This window comes from Ictalurus punctatus, chromosome 10, assembly GCF_001660625.3.
Source record: "Ictalurus punctatus breed USDA103 chromosome 10, Coco_2.0, whole genome shotgun sequence".
Taxonomy (NCBI): domain Eukaryota; kingdom Metazoa; phylum Chordata; class Actinopteri; order Siluriformes; family Ictaluridae; genus Ictalurus; species Ictalurus punctatus.
This window is the reverse complement of record NC_030425.2, coordinates 6,219,673-6,247,500: the sequence shown is the minus strand read 5'-3', so window position 1 is coordinate 6,247,500 and position 27,828 is coordinate 6,219,673. Positions and strand designations below refer to the sequence as shown.

At 42.4% G+C, this 27,828-nt stretch overlaps 2 protein-coding genes across 5 annotated transcripts in view; both read right to left on the bottom strand.

Moving 5' to 3' along the window:
• slc4a10a (solute carrier family 4 member 10a) overlaps positions 1-19,610 on the bottom strand; it is a 46,391-nt gene extending 26,781 nt beyond the window's left edge. For 3 of the 4 annotated variants that reach the window (XM_017477624.3, XM_017477622.3, XM_017477623.3), the window contains exons 1-2: positions 19,364-19,610; positions 10,987-11,013 (exon numbers count right to left, since the gene is read on the bottom strand). In XM_017477624.3, coding sequence (XP_017333113.2) covers positions 10,987-11,013; positions 19,364-19,411 — 75 coding nt within the window. In that variant the 5' untranslated portion in view covers positions 19,412-19,610. The remainder of the gene's footprint in view (positions 1-10,986; positions 11,014-19,363) is intronic. The other variant, XM_017477625.3, reaches the window with a different exon arrangement.
• Positions 19,611-22,154: 2,544 nt separating this feature from the next.
• Positions 22,155-27,777, bottom strand: tbr1a (T-box brain transcription factor 1a). Its single transcript, XM_017477684.3, has 6 exons — positions 26,157-27,777; positions 25,846-26,000; positions 25,474-25,595; positions 24,993-25,151; positions 24,719-24,780; positions 22,155-22,970 (listed from the first exon to the last, which is right to left on the bottom strand). The coding sequence occupies exons 1-6, from the start codon at positions 26,792-26,794 to the stop codon at positions 22,256-22,258; spliced, it is 1,851 nt and encodes a 616-aa protein (XP_017333173.1). The 5' UTR covers positions 26,795-27,777; the 3' UTR covers positions 22,155-22,255.
• Between the last annotated feature and the right edge of the window lie 51 nt (positions 27,778-27,828).

The window sequence follows — 27,828 nt, the reverse complement described above, 5'->3', positions numbered from 1 at the left end:
CTAATACACACACACACACACACAGACATGCATATATACACACACCACCACCATATACCAGTTCACTTGTCCAGCATATCACAATGCCCAGTCTACATTTCCAGTCAGTAGAGATTCCCGGACCTGTTGCTTTGCAACCTGATCTGCTACTGTAGCAGAAAAATCCTTTGCGTGAAATGTACTCTCATTTATTAAATTAAGGAACAAGTACTTGGAACAAGTACAGGCTATATTTCCCGCTACTTCTCAGAACCACCTACAGCACAAACCTCTCTCACCTCTAACCTTTTGATCGTGCTTTAAAAGCGCAAAGCAAGACAGGATTTTATTTTTTGTACATCTAGTTTTATACAGAAACTCTTTGGAATAAAGAGATTTGGTAGTTAGGAGTACACGTAGGAGTGTTGCAGGCTGTCAGTGGAGCTTTCTCACAGTAAGAACTACCCAAGAGTCATTATATTTGGGACGGTGAAGGCTAGCAAGTGCTTCTGCCGATACACATGAAGCTAAACAGCATCTGTTTGAACTGCTTCTCATGCTAGATCACTGAACAGTCAGAGGAAAGTGATATCTGCCCTCTTCTGCATAGCTGAGCTCACAGAGGCCTGTGATTGGCTAGTGGTGCTCTGATTAACAGGGGAGAGACAGTAAATGAAAATATTACTGTTAAAATATCTTAGAACTTCATAGAATGTCATCTTCACAAGAGCAACTGGATTCGTCCTGTACGTGCAAAACAGCCCCAGAGCATCAATGATACACTATCGTATTTTAAAGTGGTACGTTTGTATTTTCACAAATAATTCTGTCCCTTTTTGTAAAGGGTTTCATTAATTCTGGAATTGTCTGCTTATTAAAATATATATTTCTTTAAAAAAAAAAAACCTGTCTGATATAAAAGACATAAAATAACTGATTGCCTTTTTGTTTTATGTGTAATCCAGCTAACAGAATTTTTAAATATCTGAATATCCATACAGACACACATACTACTCTCTTAGACTTGTGCATTAAAAGTGGGTTCATCAGAACATCTTTTACACTGATCAACCATAACATTAAAACTTCCCTAAAATTGCGTAGCTCCCCCTTGTGCTCTGACCCATCGAGGCATGGACTCCACAAGACCTCTGAAGGTGTGCTGTGGTATCTGGCACCAAGACGTTAGCAGCAGAACTTTTACATTCTGTAATTTGTGAGGTGGGGCCTCCATGGATCGGATTTGTTTGTCCAGAACATCTCACAGATGCTCGATCGGATTGAGATCTGGGGAATTTGGAGGCCAAATCGACACCTTGAACTCTGTCATGTTCCTCAAACCGTTCCTGAACAATGTTTGCAGTGTGGCAGGGAGCATTATCCTGCTGAAAGAGATCACTACCTTAAGGAAATACAGTTGCCATGAAGGGGTGTAGTTGGTCTGCAACAACGTTTAGTTACAGTAGGTGGTAAGTAAAATTCACATGAATGCCACAACCCTTTTCCCAGCAGAACATTGCCCTGAGCATCACACCACCTCTGCCAGCTTGCCTTCTTCCCATCGTGCATCCTCGGGCCATCTCTTCCCCAGGTAAGCAACACACGCACGCACACACACACACACCCGGCCATCTTATGTGAGATTGGACCAGACGGGATATGGACGCCGATGACTCTGTTGCCGGTTCACTGGTTGTCCTTCCCTGGACCACTTTTGGTAAGTACTACCCACTGCATACCAGGAACACCACACAAGACCTGCCGTTTTGCAGAAGCTCTGACTCGGTCGTCCCGCCATCACAATTTAACCCTTGTCAAAGTCGCTCAGATCCTTACACGTGCCCATTTTTCCGGCTTCCAACACGTCAACTTCGAGAACTGTCTGTTCACTTGCCGTGCCATTGTAACAAGATAATCAGTGTTATTTACTTCACCGGTCAGTGGTTTTAATGTTATGGCTGATCAGAGAAGGCTACACTCGTGCACTCTCATTCAGCTCTTGTAGCCTAGATTGCTCATGTACATCTGGGGTTGTGTGTGTGTGTGTGTTTAGAGAGAAGGCACTGTTTGGATTCTAGTATTACCACAGTTAATACAGTTCTTTTTTCTTACAAACAAAAGCTTAATTTTTAAAAATGCAGTTTTCCTCACCGTGATGAAGTTGATAAACCCCCCCCCCCCCCCCCCCTTTAAAATGCCCTCCTCTTCCCATACACAGTATATCTGATAGGAGTTTATTTTCAGTCAGAGGAGGCATCTGCAATATGCAGAGTCCAGCAGCAGAGGGATCACAGGTCCTCTCTGATGCATAGTTCCTTCCATGCTTATTTTGGGACAATTCTTCTCGTCTAAGGAATTGTCCCAAAATAAGCATCAGCCTCCATGAGGTTGACCTTACTGGACAGTCACCATGGCAACGAGTACAGCCCATTGCAAGTTATTCCCAGAACGCAGTTTTAGTCACCTGTGCAGCTAACATCTCTAATGACTTAACATAAGGATTTGTATCTATAGGTTATGAAAAATGAGAATATATTGTATTTCTTTAGTAATAAGAAAAAAAAAAACAAGAACCTTTATTGAAAGTATTTACGGAATAAAATGCAGTGAGGCTTTACTGTTATAGAAAAATAATCAATGACAGGGTAGTGTAATACAGTCTAACGCAAAGGAGATACCACTACCATCCCGAAGCTGATTATTTTACTATAACTGCAAGTCCTGAAGTGTTTTATTCCTCTTATATCACAGCAGTTTGCCGGACATTAAATTGTGTAATGCATTAATGAACGAAAGTTACATTAGTTTCCACGAAACACGATCGCTCCAAATACCACTTGCAGTATAGCAGCTAGTTCCCTCACCAGCCACTCTCTTCTGACGTTAATAAGACTAAAGTACACCTCGTCATGCTACGGCAAAAAAAAACAAAAACAAACGAAAAGTCCTCTATGCTAAAAAGTTTCTCATGTCAGAAAACTTACTGACCATTACAAAGTGCTGACACCCAAGACTTCTTCCGTAAATGTTCCATAAATAATTTTCTTAAACAGCTAAGCTAAGCAGGGTTGAGCCTGGTCAGTACCTGGATGGGAGACCTCCTCTGGAAAACTAAGGTTGCTGATGGAAGTAGTATTAGTGAGGCCAGCAGGGGGCGCTCACCCTGTGTGTGGGCTCCAATGCCCCAGTATAGTAATGGGAACACTACACAGTAAAAACAGTACTGTCTTTCAGATGACACGTGAAACTGAGGTCCAGACTCTCTGTGCTCATTAAAAATCCCAGGACACTTATCGTAGAAGAGTAGGGTTATAACCCCGGTGTCCTGGCAAAATACCCCCACTGGCTCTTCTCTATCACCCCCTAATAATCTCCATCTCTGAATTGGTTACAGCACTCTCTCCTCTCCACTAATAGCTGGTGTGTGGTGGGAATTCTGGCGCACCATGGCCGCCGTCCCATCATCCAAGTGGATGCTACACACTAGTGGAACTTGAGGAGACCCCCCCATACTATGTAAAGCGCTTTGAGTGTCTAGAAAAGTGCTGTATAAATTTAACTGTAACTAACAGTCTCTGCGAATTAGTGAACACTATTGAAAAAAAAATAACATTCGAACGAGCACTTTAACAGAAAACCGTGGTTCGAATTTTGGTTGGTTAGAACTTTAAACAGAGCTGCTGTTAGAGAAAATTACTCAACACCCTCTGCCCAATCAGAATTAATTAGAGAATTCAACAGCGCTGTTGTGTAAATGTAATTAAAAAGTTTTTCAAAAAACAATGCGCGGTCCTTGTTTCCTTTTTCAGCAAGCACGAATGCTCCGCACTGCCTTTGTATCTTTCCTTTAGTAGTTTGCAGGATATAACCTGAATCTCTTAATCCACAGTGGGATTACAGCCGTGACATGGACAACTATTTCCAGGGAGGACTCTGAGATGAGAGAGAGTGGATTTAAATAACGAAAAAAGAAAATGTGAAAATGAAATAAAACCTAAATATGGCGATATTTTATTTAAGGGTGTTATACACACTGGCCCAGACTGCACAACATGAACACACAACCACTTACACACACAGATTTGTCTTCATGAAGACAGACAGATCGAGAAGAACAGACGGAACGAAAAACACCACCATGTTCTCTCACACTGCATGCGTTCGTTTGTTTTTCAAGCGATGCCGAAGGAAGGAGGTCGATGATCGAGACGTATTAAGGCCATAAATATGCACTGGATTTTTTTCCCCCCCTCTCTCTCATGGTTGTTCCAGATTTTTAGATAAATAAATAAATAAATAAATAAATAAATAAATAAACCCTCCTCCAATGCAATTCGCAAACGTTCCAAAAATAGACCGTGACTGTAACGCATGTCTCGCTGGCTTCAACTGCGATACAATTCAAATCAAGAATATATCTCGGGGCATAGTGCTGATCGTGTGATACACATGTGTCTGTTCTGTCTCTGTACCAGTTGAACTGGCTGGTGCTTGAGCTGTCATGTCTGTGACACAGCCATGAATGAGAACCTGCTATCTCCATGGAAATATACCCCCCTAAAACCCCTGGGAAATTGTTTCCAGTCTGTCAGTGACATCATCAGCCTGAGACCTCAGCTCACAAAGGAGAGTTGAAGGACACCGTGCTCTGTACTGCATGATTTACTGATTAATACATCCAGTAACAAGATGGAAATAAACTTTAAAGATCTATTTAATCTGAAGCCGGTGTTTAATAATGAAGACACCAATTCATCACTAAATAGCTCACACACACATGCTTAATAAAAGCTTACGACACACCCTGTGGGTTTGATTATTCTATTAGTAAGAAGCGTCATGTGGGCAGAAGTGTAACCTGAAAGCAGCCTTCCCGCCTAAACCTCCTGAACACACTATGTCCATTTCTTCACACCTCTCTGCCACTCATGTTCCTCACTTTCTATCCCTTATCATCCAGAACCCTCTATCCGTCATCACCCCATCCCCCCATTCATCTTTCTCTCGTCCTTTCTTGCCCGCACACACTTGTCCTACCCAGCGTGCACTGTGCGACATCATGTGACCAGGACCCCATAGCGTCGATGGATGAAGGGCTCCCAAGGCTCAGAGACTCATCAGTGTGCAGGGACACACTCACACACATGGGTGTAAACATTCGCTACCCTTGAAGGCTTGTATATTCAGGGTCGGTGCTGTATGGAGGATATATCCGCTGGTCAGCGGTGTGGAAACACAGCCAGTAAATGAGCGCCTAAAATGCAGAGAGCACTGGCATGTCATTTTATTCATATACCATCTAAATCCGATCGTCTAAATGGGTTGCGACCAAATCGCAGGATATTCGGGAGATGTGGTACAGCTACATGTTCTGACGCTGTTTTAGCTTTAAATATGCATGCACTCCACACCACACCACATACGCTTACCTGTTCCTGATGTTAATCTTACACAAAGTTCCAGACAGACAAAGCACTACATAAAAGCCATCTCTTTCTCTCATACATGAACACATTTACATATACAGAGGTGTGCAGTACCTAATCCTTTACTCTAAATGCCATTGTTTAGCCAATTTTCAAAGTACGTTGGTATGAAAAGGCAGTTCGTAACAAAACACACAACACAGACTAAATGTGAACTGCTCGTTCATGCCATTATCCAATCAGCCAATCATGTAGCAGCAACACAGTGCATACGGACGTGCAGATATGGGGCAAGAGCTTCAGTTAATGTTCACGGAATGGGGAAAAAATATGATCTCAGGGAATTTGACTAGGGCATGGTTGTTGGTGCCAGAAAGGTTGGTTTGAGTATTTCAGAAACGATTCATTTCCTGGGATTTTTTTCTCTAGAGTTTACACAAAATGATACAAAAAAAAACATCCAGTGAGTGATCTTATTGAAGAGAGCGGTCAGAGGAGAACGGCCAGACTGGTTCGAGCTTCCAGGAAGTCTACGGTCGGTCAATCAAATGATCACTCTTCATAACCTTGCTGAGCAGAAAAGCATCTCAGAACGCACAACACATGGGCTATAGCAGCAGAACACTCCTGAATCTGAGGCTACAGTGAGCACGAGCTCATCAAAACGGGACCGTTGAAGACCGATATTTACAGTTACTCATTTGATTGACACCTTTATTTAAAACGACTTATAATTGAGACAGGATAGAAAGAAGTAGATGAGGTTTAAGGGTCTTTAAGGACCCAACAGTAGTAGCTCGGCAGTGTAGGGATTTGAACTTAAGGCCATTCTAATCATTAGCCCAAAGCTTTAACCACTGAGCCACCACTGAGCCCTGGCCCGTGGTCAGGTCGGATTTTCACGTGGCTTTTACCCATCACTGTCATTAAGTGTCTGAGACAACAATGGAGGACAGAAACAGCACTGACTCTTTTCAGTGGAAGGATGGGGAAATTGGTGCTGTAGTTAGATAATTGGGATCATCAAAACCCAAAGCAGTTAATGCCGTTAAACGACTGGCCAAGCATTCAATGTGTACTCGCTGGACGTTTGCGAGGGACAGGTGTGTTCACGTTAAAGTTGGATATGGGTTAGTATTAATGTGAACTCTCACAATAGACAGATCCAACCTGAGCTGGAAACCACATCTTCACACTCACCCAGGAGTCTTAATGAGGATTTTAATTCATGTTCATTTACAGCAGCGAAATGACTTTTGCGTCACCTTTTAATTATCCCCATCATAAGCTGTTAATGTGTGTAGGCGTTTCGCGTTGAACAGAGATAGCGGCTAAATGAGTATAGGTCAGCACTCATTACGGAGGCTTAGTGTGAACCGCAATCAGCAAAACACTGCTGATCAGCATCTCTCAGAGAGTTACACAGCACTCCAGATCATCACAGAACCCCTCAATTAGGAGGTCAGTCAGTCGTGGCAGAGAAACTCGCGTATGCTCGCGGATAATCGTATTTTGCACGTATAACACGTCGTGTTTGTTTGACGTAATTATGCCGAAGGGGTGCATATAAGTCTTCACAAAAGTAATGCTTTAATGCTAGAACCAATTGAACATATATTTTTATACAAGTCATATATCGCCATTACTTTTATCTGTTGGTTATCTAAGCTTCAATTTCGCTAATTATGATTTATGAGTTTTTCATTCATTCTTATTGGCTGGTGAGATTTGAATGGACAGCTCCCCGTCCTGGAAGTAGAGACTTCGGTGGCACGAATTTTGGAGAACGTTCTGGATGCGATTCTCTGTATCGTTATAGTATAGTGTTTGTCGTGGAAATTACTTCCTTAGTCGGTATTTTAGTTCGTAATTAATATTCGAGGTTTGGGTAGACTCGTACGTTTTTTTCGAGACGAGCTCTCTGGAGCGGCGTCATCGCCATCGTCCTCCTCGGCCGGACACTCGAGCTGTCGATTGCGAATCTAACTAGCCAATGAGAGTAAATCGCTGTTAAGCCCCGCCCACGGGTGAGGCTTGTGCCAGAATGGCGTGCGTGAACTTGAACAGTTTAAAAGCTGTTTAAAATCTGACGAACGTGTTCAGAAAAATTTTTACCACTGAGTTCACTGTTTTTCGTTTCAAAGTGTGTTTCTTCTCTCTCACTGTATATTTTTGTTTGTTTCTTGGAAAATTACGTTCAAATACTTTTGGCACAAATATACTTCCATACATTCAGACCCAGGGGTATGTATTCACGTGTAATGATTTGCTAACCAAAATGGCATCAAAACAGTAGCGTTGCATTTTTTTTGTTTTTTTTTTGCAGAGAACAAGTTGATTTAGGAAATTACAATCGCACGGAATTGTTTTGCACGGTCTTTCGCAGTGATGTTTGTTGGTAAATGAGCCTTTTTAGCTGTACTCACGCTCGACGCACGTGGATCGAAGAGGGCTTCGGCCGAACGTGCGTTGTGATGATGTCACATTTGGAAAAATTGCAAGCTCCTGCGAATATTGATTTCGGGTTCATTTCTGTCATCGCAAAATATATAATGTTATTTTTAAAAATACATTTCACAGTTTTAAAGGTTAAGTGCAAAGTTTTAACATTAAATCAGCTGGGTTTTAATAGTTGGGGGGTTTTTAACGTTAGAAAGCATACCATGACACCTGCGATATCTCAAAAACGTATATAGTCATATTATATATATTTATATATTCATATTACCCTGTCCTAATTCAGACACGTGATATTCAACGACTCTGCTATATATCAAATTTTGTCCATATTGTACAGGCTGATTATGAAATCCTAGGAAGACAAATCATAGAAAGCATGGAGGTCCGCGTGCTAAAGTACAATATATAACCACATTTTTATAGTGTGTCACAACAATCACTTCACCAGTGCCTAGCTCTTTAGTCGCTCTCTCGCTCTCTCTGATACACGTGCACCATCACTCCCTACTAATCTTCTCTGGGAAGCGAAACACGGATTGCAGTTTTCTAGGACACACGCCTTGTGACCCAGTTCTGTGTGCTCCAGAATTCAGGGCAAATTTATTGTGTGGCCAATTGATATGTCCACAAAGCTCATTTCCATACATGAGTGAGAGAATCACGATGATCCCAAATTACAGTACCAGAATCCAGAAGAACCCAGCTGGGAGATCTAATTAACCAGTGACAGAATGCAACACGGTCCATATTCAAATGTTTTCTCCCCCCCTACATACATCTGTTCCGTGTGTGTGTGTGTGTGTGTGAATGTGTTGTGATTCTGGATTGTGAGATTGTGCAGGAACCTCAGCCAAGAGAAGCAAAAGGAGGAGATTATCAGGGAGGGAGGGAGGGGGGGTGGGATCCGAGCCATGTGATTGGCCGAAAGCCTTGGGTCTGATCCCTACAGATGGTCATGGTTGCCATGGCGACGACGAGCTCAGCATCAGTATCCTTTCGCAGTGGAGCTGACAGTGGAGCATTCTACCACACGCACGCATGACGTGATGATGTGTCTAGCTTACACGCGCAGACGGTGCCGTCTCAGCACAATCGCGACACTTAATCATACACGAGTGGCTCGGTCACGTAAACGTCTCAACAGAAACTCCTGCGATCATACGTCTGCAGCAATAACAGCGCGTTGACCTTGTAAGTCAATACTCAGTAACTAGCAGTAGAAAAGATCCCGTTTCCTCCACGCACATGTGCGTCTGTGATTTGCTTTTTTTTTTTTTTTTGGTTCGCTCTGAAGATCGATGAAGTGGAATCAGCATGAAGCGCTCCAACCGTCTCGATCTGTAAAAGCTCGAACCGAGCATTCGGGCCGTCTGTCATGCGATCGCAACGCGAGAGCAAAGTGACAAAGAGGACAGAAGGAAGGAAGGAAAAAGAAAGAGGCAGACTGGTGAGTGCCATCAGAGGGAGGAGAGAAATGAGAACGATTGAGAAACAAACAGTAGCACAGGGAGCGAAGGGAAAGGAGACGGAATAAAGCTTTGCTCCTGGCTAAGCTGTTGCAAAGCGCACACTTGTATAACCTGTCTTAATGCCCAGAATGTACTAGTAAGCGTCCTCTTATATAACTACAACACAATACTAGACTAACTATACAGTCAAATCTCTTAGATACATCAAATTAGTATACAATCCCCACCTATTAAAAATAAACTAGCTCAAAGGCACAGCAGCTGTCAGTTGGTCAGAAGTTTTCCCACTGGCTTTGAGGAACTCTGAGGTTTCAGTCCTACCTGGCAGTTAAAGCTGCTGCGCTCAGAGGCTCGCTGCTGCATGCTGGTTTAATGGCTGGTGAGCTCCAGGCAGAGCTGGTGCTTTGGCACTCCTCACCGGGCTCAAGACTCACGCCAAGACAAGCCTTTCAGCACGGCAAGCCCGTCCGACTGTGATCTCCAGCCTGTGTTGGGTTTTTTTTTTTTTTTTTGAGAGTCCTCCATCCACCAATCAGGAGGGAGGTTAGAGCATCGGCATCACTGACTGCGTGGACTGCAGCCTAAGATCATGTGCTTTGTGGGTGTGTGTGTATGTCTGATGAGTGCTCTGTGCTGTACCGAGCGAGCTCCCTCCTCTCTGTCTCCTTCCTCGCTCCTTCTTGATGTCTCAGCATCCTCCGTAAAGACAAGGGATGCAAACTGGGAGGTGTAGTGCCAAAGCCCAACAACAGTTAGAAACATAATACAGGCTTGTTCAGCATGCTCTGGAACAGCACAATATTATCAGCATTTGGGGTGGGGTATTTTAGCTTTTCAATTCATGATGGCTCATACTAATACTTAAATCTGCACGACTCTGACAGAGTGATGTGTAAATATGACTGAAAGCCTTGGGCTGGGGGTGAAAAGAAAGAAAGAGCAAATCCTCCCCACAGATCTCGGATCAGCATGACTACAAGAGCAGTTCGACTCCCCCTGTGTCCGTCTGTTCGGCATGGCCCCTGTCCAGCACTTCCATTGACCAAAATCGCAACCTCTCCATCACACCTGCTCACAACCCTGCTCCCACTTCCTCTCTCACTCGGATTTATATTTCTATGCGCAAATGCAAAACCTGAATGTGAAACACCAGAGCGGATACATTTGCTTTTAATAAATAATGCATTAAATCAATAAACAAACACTAAATAAAACACTGTATGTGTCCAGTCTCTCGATGAATGTTTGACTAGCGTGACTATATATATATAATCCAAAAATAGGCAGTCTTCTTCCTTTAACAGCTTAATGGATAAATACTTTACATAGGTCATTTGTTTAAACTCCCACTGGACTGACTTTATGATTTCTTTCTCACTCGTTCTCTCTCTCTCGGTTACATCTCGTTCTTGGAACCCTTCAGTGACTGTAAATTATGGCAAGGCACAATTTTTACGTTATCTGTCTCCATGAGGTCTGCGCAATCTTCTGTGACCTCTTCGCAATGACATGTCAGTTCGACTGAAGCCCAGCCCCGGAGCATGGGTGTGAAACAGTGAAGGAAATCAATAGGCGGTCAAATGAGCCCATTCTCTCATGCACACTGAGCATGCACCATGCAGGACACAGATACGGTCAGAATGAACACTCACCCCCTCACTGCTCGCAGGACGCTGAACCTGCAGAAGGACACAGAGGTTACACGGTGTACAAATATAACTCGGAAGGATTTAAAACCAAAAGAGAATTCTCACGCTCTGGTGTTTTCGGAAATATTCACGGCTGCGTCTTTTATATTGAAAAAAAAGTTTTAAGGCTTTCAGAACACCGTGACTAATTTGGGGATTTGCGCCTTATGAACCGACATCAAGCGGAACTGGCAGAGGCTTAACCTAGGCGAAAACTCGATAGCATGTAATGTAGCAGCAAACTGCACGGCCACAGGGAAAATTGATTACTGTAGGATTAGGAACGTAGAGAATCATGCCATGATCAAAGCTTCCTGATTTCCCCCCCCCTGTACTAAAGATAAGAATGACAGATTGCTCACCCTGTATGACTCTGTATGGTCTACCCCATATGCACTCCCGTCAACACTCAAACGACTGAACAGACTACATTTCAACAATGAAACGAAGAACACGTTAGTATTCAAGACACAGCAGCTTCTGCATTCAATCGGAACGCCACGATGAGCGAAATTAATCATGAACTTCACTTCTCAACAGACGCGTCGTTTATCACCTGGAGCAAACATGAACGTGGGACGAGTTAACACTATAAGTGGGTTGAAATGTTTTATTTGTTTTATTACGGACGTCTATTTTCATCCCTTTGAACACGTCGTCATTCTTAACTTCGGATCGAGTCCCGGTCCAGCTGTGCCTGAAACACTGCCTCCTACAGGATGTGCAATGAAATTAAATTGTCCCCATTATCCACTAAGCTGATGTGGCCCTTACTCGGAGTGCGTTTAGACTGGGTGACCATATTTCTGTGAGTTGTATACATTTATTTTTTTCAAAATGGCAATGTAAAAACTCATTTTGTTACTGAATGCATCACGGTCAATTAATAATCCATGATATATAAAGCATTTTAACCAATTAGACCAATTCAAAGCAAAGACTAAGCACAGCAAGTAGAACTCGACGCCGGCGAGTCTAGTCCTTCGTGCTACTTATACCATACTTATAAGTGTATGCCTGAAATACCCGTAAAATGGTAGCTACTGAAGAAAAACTATTTCAGATATGTGACCTTGCTCTGACCTTGACCCCTTTTTGGATCTATTCCAAAATCAGCTGGTTACAATAATAATCCCATATAAAGCCTACAAACATTTAACCATTCCCTCTTGAGATGGGACGGCTACAAGCTGGAAACGTCACATTAAAACAACATTCTCGGAAACATATGAGGTCCCAGACAGCACGGTGACACGCACGCAGCTCGGGATCCCTGGTTCGATCATGAGTTCAGGTTAGTGTCAGTACATAGACAGCATGTTCTCTCGGTATCCTCCGGTTTCCTTCCACCTCCCAAAAACGTGTGTAGGTGCACTGGGTACACTAAATTGCCTGTAGGTTTGAATGAATGTGTGAATGAGTGTATGTAGTGGCCTACAATGGTCTGGCATCCCATCCAGGGTGTACTCTCCGCTGAACGAGTGAAAGAATGAATCAATGAATTTCCAAACAGGACCACTGCCTGCTTTAAAATGATAAACAGATTAACCTGGCTTTAAAGAAAACACACAAAAGTGTATTAGAATACTTTTAATTGGGTAAATAGAGTACAGCAATGTAGTATTATACATTTCATGGTCCCACATAATACTAAGTGTTCCTAACACACACAAGTGTAACTATAATGGAAATACTGAGGATGCTTGCATTTCCCATCTTATGTACAGTGCTGTGAAAAAAGGTCTGTTTTTGTGTAGATCTCATACTAAATAGTTTAAGAAATGAAAAAAATGGCGTTGGTGCTTTTCCCGCTTTCCCCCCTCGCTTTTGAATCGCTTTTGAACGCCCATGCGGCCGTGCACATTTCACTTTCGCTCTCGGTTTAGCAGAAATGTGGGGGCGGCAATTACTCGAATGGTGGGTTCATTATTATTATTTTAATGAAAAACAACAAAAAACACTACAATGACAATCTTGTTTATATTAAATATAGAACTTTTATCAACAAAACGAATAAGACGGCTTTATTAACAATACGGATAAGCACGGCATACATCGTGCTGTAATATGAAACTACACAAAGTTTGAAAATCAGCAAACACTGTGGAACCAAATAAATAAGAAACGAATATAAACTTGCTTATATTTTTTACAGACTGCCTTATTAATGTTTGCAGGTTCCCTATTAACCTTGGGTTTAAATCCAAAATATTGGTAAATAGGTGCTTTTACATTTCGCTTTGAAACCAAATCTTCCGCCATCGTCTTGTCAGTCAGCTCGCCTCACTCTCGTCACGTGATGAATTAAATCTGACTCCTGCTGATTTGTGCTGCGACTCGGACTCATTCGCCTCACGCCGAATTGAGCAGCTTTTTAATTCTAGCGTCCGTTTTCTAACTGAACTAAATCATTTTTATTCCTATAAAAAAGCAAAACAACGGAGGGGGGCGGTGCCTTGGTGGGCAAGCGATGTAATCGGTGTGTGGCTGAACACCATGCGACACCGGGAACACCCGACTATCACAGCAAGCCTAATCTATGAAACTGCATTGATAACGGGGTTCAGCTGGACTAGACGCAACCAGGCCTGATTACTGCAAACCCTGTTCAATCACATCAACACTTATATAGAACTTTTTTAACAGCAAGAAATTGGTTAAAAGGTCTTACCCAGTAACACACTATGCTAAAGTTGAAAGAAATTCCAGAAATTGTAAGGAAGAAGGTGATTGAAATACATCAGTCTGGGAAGGGTTACAAAGCTATTTCAAAGGCTCTGGGACTCCAAAGAACCACAGCGAGAGCCGTTATCTCCAAATGGAAAAACTCTGCACAGTAGTGAACCTTCTCAGAAGTGGCTGACCTTCCAAAATTCCTCCAAGAGCACAGCAACGACTCATCCAGGAAGTCACAAAAGAGCCAAGGACAACATCGAAGGACCTACAGGCCTCTCTTGCATCAATAAAGGTCACTGTTCACGACTCCACTATCAGAAATTCAAAAATACCATCCATGGAAGAGTCTCGAGGTGAAAACCACTGCTAAAACAGAAGAACATTAAGACTCGTCTGAATTTTGCCAAAACACACTTTTGTTCCTCAAACCATTTGTGACAATGTTCTGTGGACTGATGAGACAAAAGTGGAACTGTTTAGAAGACAGGAGTCCCGTTACACTTGGCGTAAACCAAACACTAAATTCTACAAAAAGAACATCATACCTACGGTCAAGCATGGTGGTGGAAGTGTGATGGTGTGGGGATGCTGTGCTGTTTCAGGAACTGGGCAACTTGCAATAATTGAGAGAAACATGAATTCTGCTCTCTACCAGAAAATCTTAAAGGAGAACGTCCGGTCTTCAGTCCGCAAGTTGAAACTCGAGCTCAACTGGATAATGCAGCAAGACAATGATCCAAAGCACAGGAGTGAGTCCTAGTCCTAGAAGTAAGTGAAAGCGACACACTCACCAGAGGAGCATGTTTGACATGTAAGCCATAATGGCTCTGGTCTTCTTGCTGGTTTATCCTTTTTAACGACACATTCTGTCTTCACGGGCAATACCTAGAGCTCAAACCAAAGACTTTCAAAGCTATTACCATCAATTTTACAAGCCACATCTGGGCAGCAAGAAACACCCATCAGTCACGTTCCAATATATTTGATCACTTATTTGTAGGGATGCACCGAAATTATTAATAAGTGAAAAGGCCGAATAAATTTGACCGAACAATGATGTGTTCAATGACATAATAGCCAAATAGCCTAGCAACCAGAGTGAGACGCACCGATTTCACGACCTCCACTTCCGGCAGCACTTTCGGAGCGATGAGGGGGCGCGCGCATGCACGTGCTACGTGCACGAGTGCATGCTCTTCGGATGTTGACAACCGTGACATTGTTTACTGTGGAGACGTGCGTTTGATTTGTTTCTAGTCCGGAGTATTCCGTCACACTGCGAGACGTAAGGGAGTAGAGTACGGAAGCAGGTAAAGATGTATTTATTTAAGGGCAGGCAGACAAATCCAAATCGTAGTACAAAAAACGTAGTCACAGAACACAGGGTCAAAACACAAAACAAGAAACATGGACTAGTACTATGGACTGGGAGCGGAACAACCAGCGGGGACTAAACGAACTAATCTATAGTTTAAACTACCTAAATCTATAGTTTAAACTACCTAAATCTATAGTTTAAACTACCTAAATCTATCAAGGAACATAACATTAACAACGTATCTAACTCTACTTTATCTACTATGATAGTCCGCGAGGTGTACAGGGACGCGAGCGGTATATATCCCCAATATAATCAGCCGTATAGAACCCAATAGAACCATTTTCTGCACTCTTGTCAATGCACTTTTTAATGCACTTTTTTGTTGTAGGCTGCAGAGTGTTAAATTCTTTCAGCGGTCAGTTATCGGCCTAACATCGGCTATTCAAGGGGGGCTGAAAGACGACCCCACAAAAATATTTTTATTTTACTAATTTATTTTTTTAAAGTTATACTGTGCCTTGTTGGTAGCCTATACCTGCTGGAATGAAAAAAAATGTTCAGCGTTAAATAAATATTTTGAAATTGCAGTTTTTGTAATTGATTTTTTTCTTTGAAAAGCGAGACAAAATAGTAAAAATCACATTCTGACTATTTAATTTATGCAATGGTTCCGGTACTTTCAGAGAGGACTGTACGTTAGGAAACCATGTCTTTCCTCTGCTACAAGGTTACAGATGGAACAAATTGATAAGGAAGTGCAAGGACTCCTATAGTTTGCCAGCTTTTTCTGCAGCTTAATTCCTCAGCTTTGCAGTGGCCCCGTAACAGCCAAGCTTAAAGCCAAACTGACAGCTGAAGCCAACCCATTTTGCAATAGCCGCCTTTCGAGCTTTGAAGGATCGCTCTATTAGTGATTATTGTGGAATTAGATGCTTTAGAGCTTCAGAAAATTGCCGTTGGACTTGTGCTGGGACAGCGGCATAAAAATTCAGAGAAATTACACCCGGGTGCCTTCTTTTCTAAAGAAGTCGTCTCTCTGAAAGGAACTACAAGAGGTTGTGATTCAGATCAAAATGTCACCTCACACCACCATTATCATTATTATATTAGAAAGTTTTCAAAAGCTTTGTTCTGCAGCCATGGAAACATGAGAGGTGCTTTTTTTTTTAATTATCAGAAACATTCAAGGATTACAAGGTGCAATTTATCATACCATGTATGAAGGACCTTCTCTTACCTGGTAATGCTTCTCTTGATCTCTTGAAAATAAATCTCTTGATCTTAATTAGAAAGCTTCGGTCCAGAGCAGCGACAGTGATGTGTCCCGTCTATCTATGGTTGACGATGAAACTATTCGAATCGAGCAATGAATTTCATCAAGAGCTCTCAACGGCATAAGAATGATGTGGGGTAAACTATTAATCAGTCCGTACAGGATTTCAGAGACTTTTGGTGATCGTTGTGGCCAAAAACGCTTTTTTTTCTCCCCAAACTACTTGAATTTGCAAAAATGCAATTGCACGAAATTGTTTGTTGTGATGTTTGTTGGTAAACAAGACCTCTGAGCTGTACTCATGCAGCTTAAACCGCACGTGAACCGAAGACGGCTTTGGCTGAACGCGCATCGTGATGATATCACACGGCGCGTCTTGGTCCAAATCTGTGGAAAATCTGCATTGATCTTGAAATATTGAAAGCTAATCCGTATATATATATTGCACAGATTGCTTGATTTCGTGTCCATCCTGGAGGGACTGATTAAAACCAAAGTTAACGGCAGCTTGGAAGCTGCGGTCAAGATTTTTTTAAACTGTTTCAAAGGTTCAAACCATTTCATTCAGACACTAAACACACGGTTCTCTCGTTTGCCTTTGTGTGTAATTTGTACTTTGATTGAACAATACTTTTAGTTTCTCATCCAATGTCAATGGGGGGGGGTCTAATATAGTAAATAATCCACCTCGTACGTATTCACTACACCCATGACTGGATTTCACATGCGCCTTCTCAATCACTGCTGATGACTTGTTAAAGAGCCAATCCAAATGCACACGAAGTCACCTGACTGTCACTGATAAGCTGCATGAATCCACTCTCTGGACAATCAGCCCATCCTCACTTCTTCATACAATTTGGGTATTTTTCCTTAGACCTTTGGTGGTGATGTTGCAGTTCCACAGAAATCCAAAATCTGCTTTAAGACATTGGTTAGCAGCAAATAATCTGATACCTTTTTGATGTATTTTTAACTTTGAAAGACCCTTAACCCTGCTAACCCAGTTATACCTGTTAACCCAGTTACCCCTTCAAACATATTTCTGCAATGACCAAAGGAAATAGAGCTTCTTCTTACACTGGGATCAAATACACTCAAATTTCACTAACACACTCACCAACAGGATTAATTCCTTAGAGCGGTGGTCACCAACCCTGTTCCTGGAGATCTACCTTCCTTAACCCCAACCATAATCATGCCCACCTGACCCAAGTCTTAATGTAATGACTAGATGGTAAGGTGGGAATGATTATGGTTGGAGCTAAAGCCTTACGAAGATAGATCTCCTGCCTTAGACTATCAGCCTCTATTCCCATGGTCATGTGGGCTATCAGAAGTGTCAGTGGTTTATGATTGGTTGCACCGAATTGGATCTCCCACATCTCTCGCATCTACATCTCACTGTTTAAACCTGTCTCAGCATTCTGCAGGTACCAATAACTGAAGCTGAGCCACCCACCAACCTCCCACCCCATCCTCCAACCATTATTTGTCCTCCTTGGTTCAGGTTCTGCTTGACTTTAAGTACAGACGCCATTAAATATTCTATCTGGTCAACTAGGAGGACATCCTTATCCCCTTATCCACCGTGGCTTTCCACCTGGAATATCCAGACCACCACCATCTCCAGACAGAAAGGAAAGGGCATGGATGCAGTTATGGTTCCGCTTCAATCTTCAGCTCCTTTTCAGTGATTTTACCTCTGCTTTTGAACGTCTCTGCATTTTGTATACCACGTGTAACCGCTTTGGAATTTATAATGGACTCCGTTTGAATGGAACTCTGTCTGTTTAATTACATAAACAAACATCTGCACATGGAAACCTCGCAACTCAGCCAGCTTAAACTTGATTAAAATCAAAAACGATGTTTTTCTTAACATAAAGGAAGGCAGAAATATTTGACTGAGTGATCATTAATTAATCATTAATGTCTTATGGATAGCCAGCTGGCAGACAGAGGCTACTCACTATAGACCTCAAAAGCGGCTTTTACATTGAGAACGCTTGTTACCAACAAACGTCACTTTCATTGTTGAAAACCACAAGGAAACGCCCTGCCATGTTGATTTAGCTAAAAGCTTTGGTGGCAAATGCACTTTCCTCTTACCCCTGTTGTCTCTTACTCCTTGAATTTTTCTGTCGCCGCGTGAAAAATTATAACTGCAAGCTCAGATAAAGCTTTATGGATTTCATTAGCATGTATGTATTTGGAGTGGCGTTGGAGAGAAACACGCCAAAGGTATGAGCGCTGACGACGGTTAGTACTGGACCAGCAGCCCTGAGTGATGCAGCACACCTGTTCTTGGCTGTAGCGGTGAAGAAGAGAGCCAACCTTCAATCGCTCCGACGGATCCGACTATGCAGTGCGCGAAAACAAATTCACGTTCTGACATTTATGTTCTGCAGACTTGTGAGATTTGTCCAACTCCATATTTCATAAGTGTACTACAGCGAGCATGCAGTACGACTTCCATCCCCTACATAGTGCACTACCCTGTATGCCCGAACAAAAGACATGTCCACGCTTGCACGGTGTCCGATCTATCTAACCTATGTTTGTTATTGATGACTGCTCTTGCATTGCGCTGTGACTGTTTCGGAAAACGGCCGGGGTCAAACGCTTGGTCCACTTGGAAAGCCTTGGCACTTGTTAAAATCACTGCATGTGGGGTTTGACCGTCCTCCAGTCCCATGATGTGGGAGAGATTCTGAGGAAGACCACGAAACCCAACGTGCCAGGCTTCCATTTAGTCCGGACACTTGTTTTACACACGTCCTACTGTATGCGACATGAAGCTCTGTGGAGGATACTTAAGCATGGCAGAAGACAATGCAGAATGATTGCCACGTTTGTGTCAGTCAGTAGCTCAGTAGTGAGATGGACACAGATCACTGAAACGCACTGTTTTGTTCAAACTGTACATCAAAAGCAAGCAACAGTGTTATTATTATTATTATTATTATTATTATTATTATTATTATTATTACTGCTGTTACACTGTGGTATTCCTAGGCCCTGTGAAACCGCAAATGAGACGCGCGAGATGGATGAACGTGTCTTCTTACCGGCGGAAGAAGAGGCTCCATTTGCGCTCCTTGGTCTTTTATGTCCATGTTCTTTTCGCCTCCGAGCCACGGCTGAACGTGCAATTGGTGTGTTTAAAGTATAACCTAGTAACAGAAAAGATATACACACTGATATGGCTTAAGCAGTTGCACATTTACAATGGAAACCATTGGCTAGTCGTCGAGAGAGAGAAAGAGAAAGAGGGAGAGCGAGCGCGTGCGTGCGTTTCCTCCGCGTGCAATTTGCGCTCGTGTGACGCAGCTCGCTTTGCACGTGCGCATTTCTATCTGGACGCAACATGTTTAAGGAGCGACCCGGGATTTAGCGAGAACTACCCTAGTTTGGTTGACTAGTTTGCGTTTAAATGGAGAGGGAGTACAGCACAAATAACACTTTTTTTAAAAAAAAATAATAATAATTAAATGAAATGAAATAAAAAATAAACTACCTACCTACTACAATTTGGTATTTGGTGGCAATAAAGAAACATCTCAAGTCATATTCGAAGTAAGATATATAAACTCGTGTCTAGTGTGAAAGCACATTTCTCATACAGTGGCAAGTAATAATCTGGAAAGACCTTTGTAATAACACAGTCTAAAACTGGATTCGAAGAGAAGCAAATCAGTAAATGAATCACATGAAAACGTATCACCTGAAAATGTATCACATGTAAATGAATCACATGTAAATGAATCATGTGAAAGTGAATAAATAAATTAAAAAAGAAAGCACATTTGTGCTTTTGAGTTTGTTCTTCTTGTCTGGGGATACACCGACTCTACAGCACGGTGAAACAGTGTCACAAATGTAGTGGCACTGGCGCCATCTTGTGGCTGATTAAGGGAATGTAATGCTGAGCGATGTGCTCGTGCCTTTCATGTCCCTGATCAGAAATACACAAGAGTAGGCTATGTGGACGCCTGAACATGGCCCTGAAACTGTTGCCAGAAAGTTGGACGCACACGGTTGTCTAGGATGTCTTTGCATTACAATTTTCCTTTACCGGAACTGCGAGGTCCAAACATGTTCCAGCATGACCATGCCTGTGTACAAAGCGAGCTCCATGAAGACATGGGTTGCCAAAGTTGGACTTGAAGAACTTGTGTAGTCTACACAGAGTCCTAAGCTCAATAATACTGAACAATTTTGGGATGAACTGGAACGCTGATTGCACCCCAGATTTCCTCACTGGACATCAGTGCCTGACTTCACTAAAGCTCTTGAGGCTGAATGAGCACAAATCTTCACAACCACGCTCCAAAATCTAGTGGACAGCCTTCCCGGAAGAATGGGGGCTGTTATAGCATGGGGGGAAGGGAAAGTTGTGGGGGGGGACTCCATATTAATGCCAAGGCTTTGGAACAAGATGTTCAACCAGCACATATTGGTGTCATGGTCAGGTGTTCGGATACTTTTGGCCATATAGTACAACCTATGTGCAACCAAACTATCTAATTACAACAATCTCAAATTCACTTATACCACAACATCTGTAATACGATGAGGATAATAGCCTATTGCATAGAAATTGGATGTAGGAAAACGTATCGCCTTCCTTGTTATGATGATATAATATTTTCCCATTTTCAACATTGAAAAATAAAACTACATGACTACGCCAATTATCACGGATGGCACTACTTAGGATCCTCACTATAGCACTATAGGATAGCATATCATTAAGTATGTTAGCTTCATAGTAGCAGTCATTGCTTTAACCCTTACACTTTAATAATAATGCAAACCAAAATTTAGATAACCAAAATTATACTTCTTCAAACTTGTTAAATCTGTAATTTAGAGGGAAAAGCCCGTCATTTTGCTTCATCTAACCCGACTCGTGTCTCTGTCCATCATTAACTCAGAGCTGCAGAGCGCCAACCTGCCGCTAGGGGGCAGTCAAACTCGCCTGATTTTACATCAACGTGCATTGAAATAAAGAAGACTTAAAAAGTAAAATCGACAAGACATTCAGCTGTTTTGTTTTGGGTTTTTTTTTTTTTTTTTTAATTCACGTTTAAAGCACACTCAGTTGTTGTTGTTTTTTTCACAATTCAATAATGACCCACTTTAATACTCATCTGGAAAGTTGTTTTTTTTTTTTTTCTACGCCATTGAAGGGGAGGACTGCCTATAACCTACTACACGTTAGGCTACTTTAGTCTGATGGAGAAAGGGAATTGTACTGTACTGTATCCTGCACAATTTGTGGTGTGGGGGAAAAAATAATAAACAATTACAATACGTGGCATCCACAACTGACTGAATATCTTGACTGGATATGTTGAATTTAATTACGTCCATTAACTACAATTAATATGACTAAATAGCCCATTTAGTAGGATAAAATAGGCTATATATCTATATATCTGTATATCATGTATTTTTAAGGGAAGCTGAGGTTAATTATCATGAAACTACTCTGTCTACACTCTAGACACTGATTACATTCAATTAGTTTACACTGAATTTATTTCAACAGAATTCATGTTATTATTATTATTATTATTATTATTATTTAATGATTTGACCTTGGCTCTCAATAAACTCTTGTATGGCTACAACAAAATGTGTTTGTCCTTTTCAGATCAAGATCATTCTCTCTGACACCATGCCCCCAGCCCAGAAAAACAAATGAGGCCTAATGCATTTGATATGAACAGTTCATCAGAGTGTTAGTTCACGATTTGACTTGTACAAACTATGGCTTCAGTGATTTTTGAAATCAGATGGCCTAATGTGCTTGATCAGGATCATTTCCTCCCTCCCTCCCTCCCTCCCTCCCTCCTAAATAACTAAACAAACAAACAAACAAACATAAGTAAATAGGCCTACAGAAAAAAATAAATAAGCAGGTAAAGATGATCCATCCCACATGGTGTCTGTGTTTAACTCTGGGAATAAAAAGTGAAGTAGTTCATATTCCGGGCTCCGTCGTGTGCGTTAAGGAGGTCCGTTTTGAGCGGGGAGTGCTCCTCAGAAACCGGGGGCGACATCCTCTTCCTTTTGGCCTGCTCAAAAATCCCCGAGTCGCCTGAATCGACTGATTTCACCGAAGACGGGGTTTCTGTCCAGCCCGAATCCGCTGCGTCCTTGTCCTTGTTCGCGTCGGACACTTCCGGTGCGGTTGCGTCCTTCTCCGTGCTCCCGTCTTCGGACAGGTACGCGCGCTCAAAGCTGCTCTCCGTGATCCAGCTCGGCAGACCCGCACCGCGCGACTCCCAGCCGGCCTGCGTGGCGCAGTAGCCACTAAGCGCGCGACCAGAAGTCGGGGTAGCGGAAAGCGTCTGACCTTTGACCCCTGGAGCGGCTGGATAGGGCAGCAAGGAGGGCAGGCTGCCAGTCAGATCAGCCGCGTCGTAAGTCGAGGCAGGAAAATCTAATCTGTTGTTAAACCATCTGTCCTCGGCTTGCTCCGTGCCTACCAGGCTGTTAGAGAACGGGAGCGCGCGCTCCACGCTCCCTCCTGGACCCGGATAATGGCCGACGAACTGCTCGTGAAGGAGGGAGCTCGCCGCCGCGTACCTGGCCGGCATCAGCTGCGCGCGCTGGGAGTCAGCAGAAGATGGGCTCAGGCGCTCACTGTCACAGGCTGTGTAAATCCTGCACACATCATGTGTTTCACAGCAAAGCTTATATATCTTATGCAGGAACATTTACAGGTGCATTATGGGCTATAGAGTGATGAGATATGATTTTACATGTACACACTTACAGGTGCATCTCAAAAAATTACAATATCGTGGAAATGAATTTTTTTTTTCTCCCAGTAATTTAATTCAAAAAGTCGATCTTTCATATATTCTAGATTCATTACACATGCTGTTTTTGTTTTAATCTCGATGATTAAGGCTTACAGGTCATGGAAATAAAAAATCCAGTTTCTCAAAATATTCGAATAAAGAATTTATAATACAGAAATGTCGACCTTGTGATAAGTGTGTTAATTTATGCACTGATACTCGGTCAGGGCTTTAATCATTTTGCACGAATTACTGCATGAAAGCGGCGTGGCATGGAGGCGATCAGCGTGTGGCACTGCTGAAGTGTTCTGGAAGCCCACGTCGCTTTGATAGCGGCCTTCAGCTCGTCTGTATTGTCGGGTCTGGTGTCTCATAGATTCTCTATGGGGTTCGGGTCAGGCGAGTCGGCTGGACGATCAAGCGCAGTAACACCACGGTCAGTAAACCAGTTACTAGAAGTTTTGGCACTGTGGGCAGGTGCAGAGTCCTGCTGGAAAAGGAAATCAGCATCTCCATAAAGCTCATCAGCAGATGGAAGCATGAAGTGCTCTAAAATCTCCTGGTCGACGCTGCATCAACTCTCGACTTGAGAAAACACAGTGGACCAACACCAGCAGATGACCTGGCAACCCAAATCATCACTGACTGTGGAAACTTCACACTGGACTTCAAGCAGCTTTAGTTCTGTTCCTCTCCACTCTTCCTCCAGACTCTGGGACCTTGATTTCCAAATGAAATGCACAATTTACCTTCATCTTCCCCGTGATTGTGCTTGTGTACTGAACCAGACTGAGAGATTAAAGCCTCAGGAAACCTTTGCAGGTGTTTTGAGTTAATGATCTGATTAGAGCTCTTCTCACGTCCACATTTCTGTATTATACATTCTTTATTCGAATATTTTGAGGTACTGGATTTTTGATTTCCGTGAGCTGTAAGTCGTAATCATCGAGATTAAAACCAAAAAAAGGCTTGAAATATTTCACTTTGTGTAATGAATCTAGAAAATATGAAAGATGCACTTTTTGAATTAAATTACAGGGAAAAAAATGAACTTTTGCACAATATTCAAGGTTTTTTTGTATGTATGCGTGTGTGTGTGTGTGTGTGTGTGTGTGTGTGTGTGTGTGTGTGTGTGTGTGCGCGCGCGCGTAGATGGCTATATAGATAGATATTTAAATCTATGCTTAAATCTTCATGATTAAATGAGAGAAGTACTCTATATTATTAGAATTGAAATCGTTTAGGAAAATGAATTCTTTCGAATGGCACTGACACTGGGTGTAGGAAAAAGTCAAATTTCTTTTTTTTTTTTTTGAATTAAAAAAATGAAACAAACGAATAATTATATTTAAAAAAATTATATCAAACAAATGATAATTATGTTTATATCATCTTTTTTATGTATATATAGAAATATTTATGCCAGTTTTATCTGAACACTGAAAATTATCAATGTTAAATCTGATCTTTCTAAACAGCTTTTAGGTTCATATATATATATATATATAATTCTGGAACGAAAAGGGAGTCATGGTGCAGCTTGTGTGAAAAGTAAAGGTAACAGAAGTCATGTTGATCCTATAATAAAGATGACAGTAGGCTACTCACGTGTCATAATTATCCCGGAATCCTTTAGCGAACGGATTATGGTCGATTTTCAACTGGGTGATCTAAAAAAATAAATAAATAAATAAATACATTTTAAAAACACCACACAGAAAAAAAAAACCCCGTTCAACAGGAGATCTTCATAAACATGTAAGAGGTAAAACAACAAGCGCGCACTGGCATAGTAAATTCAACCCCATCCTTTTACAATAACAAGCCGCAGTGTGCTGTGTGGAGGTGTGTTGAATGCTCCAGTGTGCAGTGTCGTCCTTACATCCGTGTTCTGGTATGCAGTGACCGCTATGAACTGCGTTTCCGGGAAGGTGAGCGTGTGAACACGGTCTGTCCGGCTCGAGTCTTCTGTCCCGTCTTCATTCACCTCGACCAAGTGCACCCGAGGCTGGTACTTATGCAGCGACTGGAGGACGACCATCTTGGTAAACCATTAAAAAAAAAAAAAAGCAAGCAAGAAAGAAGTGTTAATAAATCCATCATGCATGTTCCTCAGCCACTTGATAAGGTGCCAGAGGTTGGCGGTGACGCTGGAAACCACAAACAAGCGCCAATTAGGCGTTATGCGCGTGCCAAAAAAGGCTCAGAAAGCTTCTCCAAGCTTAACCAACACTAACATGAGAGATAACTGAAACTCACATAAAGGATGGAATGGGTTGTTTTTTTTTCGTTAAGTTTAAGAAATCTATTTTAAGAAAGAAATGCACTTTTCAGTGCAAATGATGAGGGGTTTGTGTATTCACCTGTCCACTGTTGTTTGAAGCACCTTTGTTGTTTGTTAACTTCAGTTTACCAAATGAAATCTCCTGACGCATCCAGTGCGCTCCTGTGTTTGGAGAGTCCGGGTGCATGTACACTCTGTTTCCTAAAAAATAGAAATGATCATCATTATATACAGCTGCGGTGTTGTTGTTGTTGTTGTTGTATATTCTGGAAATGAATTGGATAGGGAAAATACGCATAGGTGTAACGGGGGAAGAATTCAAATGCAGTCGGAAAAGCTGAAATAATTATTATACTATTCATAAAATTAGGGTTTTGTATTTATTTATTTGTTTATTTATTTATTTGGGGGGGGGGGGGGGGGTGTTTGGAGGTTTAAAGAAGAGCATTACCTGTTACATTCGTATCCGCTTTTCCGCACGGAACCCACTTTCCTCCCTGGAAACGCCAGTGGTTCGGATCCGCCAGAATAACGTCCACGAAAATATTATAATGAGCCGTCGGGTCGAGTCCGGAAATGTTGAAGCTTAGGAACGGAAACATGCGTCTACAGGAAAATACAGAGCAATCATTAATTAATCAGTATATAATAATAATAATAATAATAATAATAATAATAATAATAATAATAATAGCAGTAACAACAACAAAACAACAACAATAATAATAATAATAATAATAATAATAATAATGCCAGCCTTACCGCCCTTGTTTGGTGATGATCATCTCGGTCTGGTGCCGGTGAAATTTGAGCCAGAGCGCGCGGTTGCAGAGATACACTTGCGCTTTGGCGGCCATGAGTCCCGCGTGCGCAGGGGAGAGCGGGTACAACGCGCCGCTCTGGTACGCCTGACTGTACGCCTGCGCGTATGGATACCCGGCGCTCGTGTAGTTCTGTCTAGGCGCGCCGGACAGAACCCCGTCGTAAGACCCGTTCGGAATGACGGCGTGATGCGCCACGAAGTGACCCGGATTGGTGATAGAGAAATGCGGCAGCGTGTGTCCGTGCTGCGCCGCGTATGAGAACATGGTCGCGGAGGACGAGGAGGAGATGGAGGCGTTCGTGCGCGCTCGGCTCGGCTCAGGCACGTGTCGCTTCTCCGCGTGGTTCCCATCCAAAGGGCGCTGCGCGTCGGACCCAGTGGCGGTGTCGCGCGCGGGCGCGAGCTCGCTCCTCTCGTCTCCTTCGCTGGTCAGCTCGACGGGGAGTTTTGTTAGAGCCGGGTGGTTCCCTGGGGCGGCGCCGGAGGACGGCGCGGGGTGGTGCTCGGCGAACAACTCCTCAGGAAAGTCGCTGGCCGCATTTCTGGCCGATGGCGAAGTGCAGTGCTGCAGGTGCATCACGCTGATACACTCGTCTGCTTAAAAGCGAGCCAAAGTTGTTGGGTGTGTGTTTTTTTTTTTTTTTAATTACTACCCCGTGATTACAGCGCGCCCGTTAATGAAGCGGCAGTGCGCGCGCCTTGCACTGAGCCGGCAGTACCGCGCACAGCTCGACTTATTATAGCAAATTGACGTCGATCCGTGCCCTAATTGGGGAAGTGTGCAAAAGCATCGCGCTGAGATTTGTTTATTTATTTTTTCTTACTTTCATAAGCTTGCATATGTAATTAGATGCAAAAGTTTTACAGGTTCCAAAGAGTGGAGGAAAAACGCAAAGATGAAAACAAACAGCAGCAAACCTGAAAACATCCTAGTGGGAAGTTTATATCACACACACATCAGTTTGATATTCTTAACATACACATTTTGACCATTCTGTTACTTACATGGATCACATGGAAAACCTCATTTGTACTGAATGTAATATTTGTTTTGTTATTTTTAAGTAAGAATATTTACTGCACGTGTGTGAATATAGATACACAGCATATCAATATTATTAAACGTTAAAGTAGGGAAAGTATTCCTGGTTTTGGAAATGTTATCACAGGAATGACCAAAAGAAGAAGGAAGGAAAGAAAGAAAACACACACACACACACACACACACACACACACACACACACAAATTGAACCCAAGCCCCCTATAAATAAATAGCCTATCACAGAAAGAAATCATGCCTATTGTTCACATGAATTAATACGTGATGCTTAACTTCACTTAGGTCAAGGCAGGCGTCTCTGTATTGCATTGAACTCTAAAACGTGGTTCATTCAGGTAGAACAGATTCTGGCTTGACTTTGTCTCGTATAGACGACGGCACTGTAGATCCTACAGCAAGTTACAGCATGTTTCATAAGTTCAAAAGGCAGGTCATGCAGCACGGAGAGTTTCTGAGTGTGATTTGTTGTGCTCTGGGGGGAAATAAATAAATAAATAAATAAATAAATAAATAAATAAATAAATAAATAATTAATTAAAGTGATTGATTT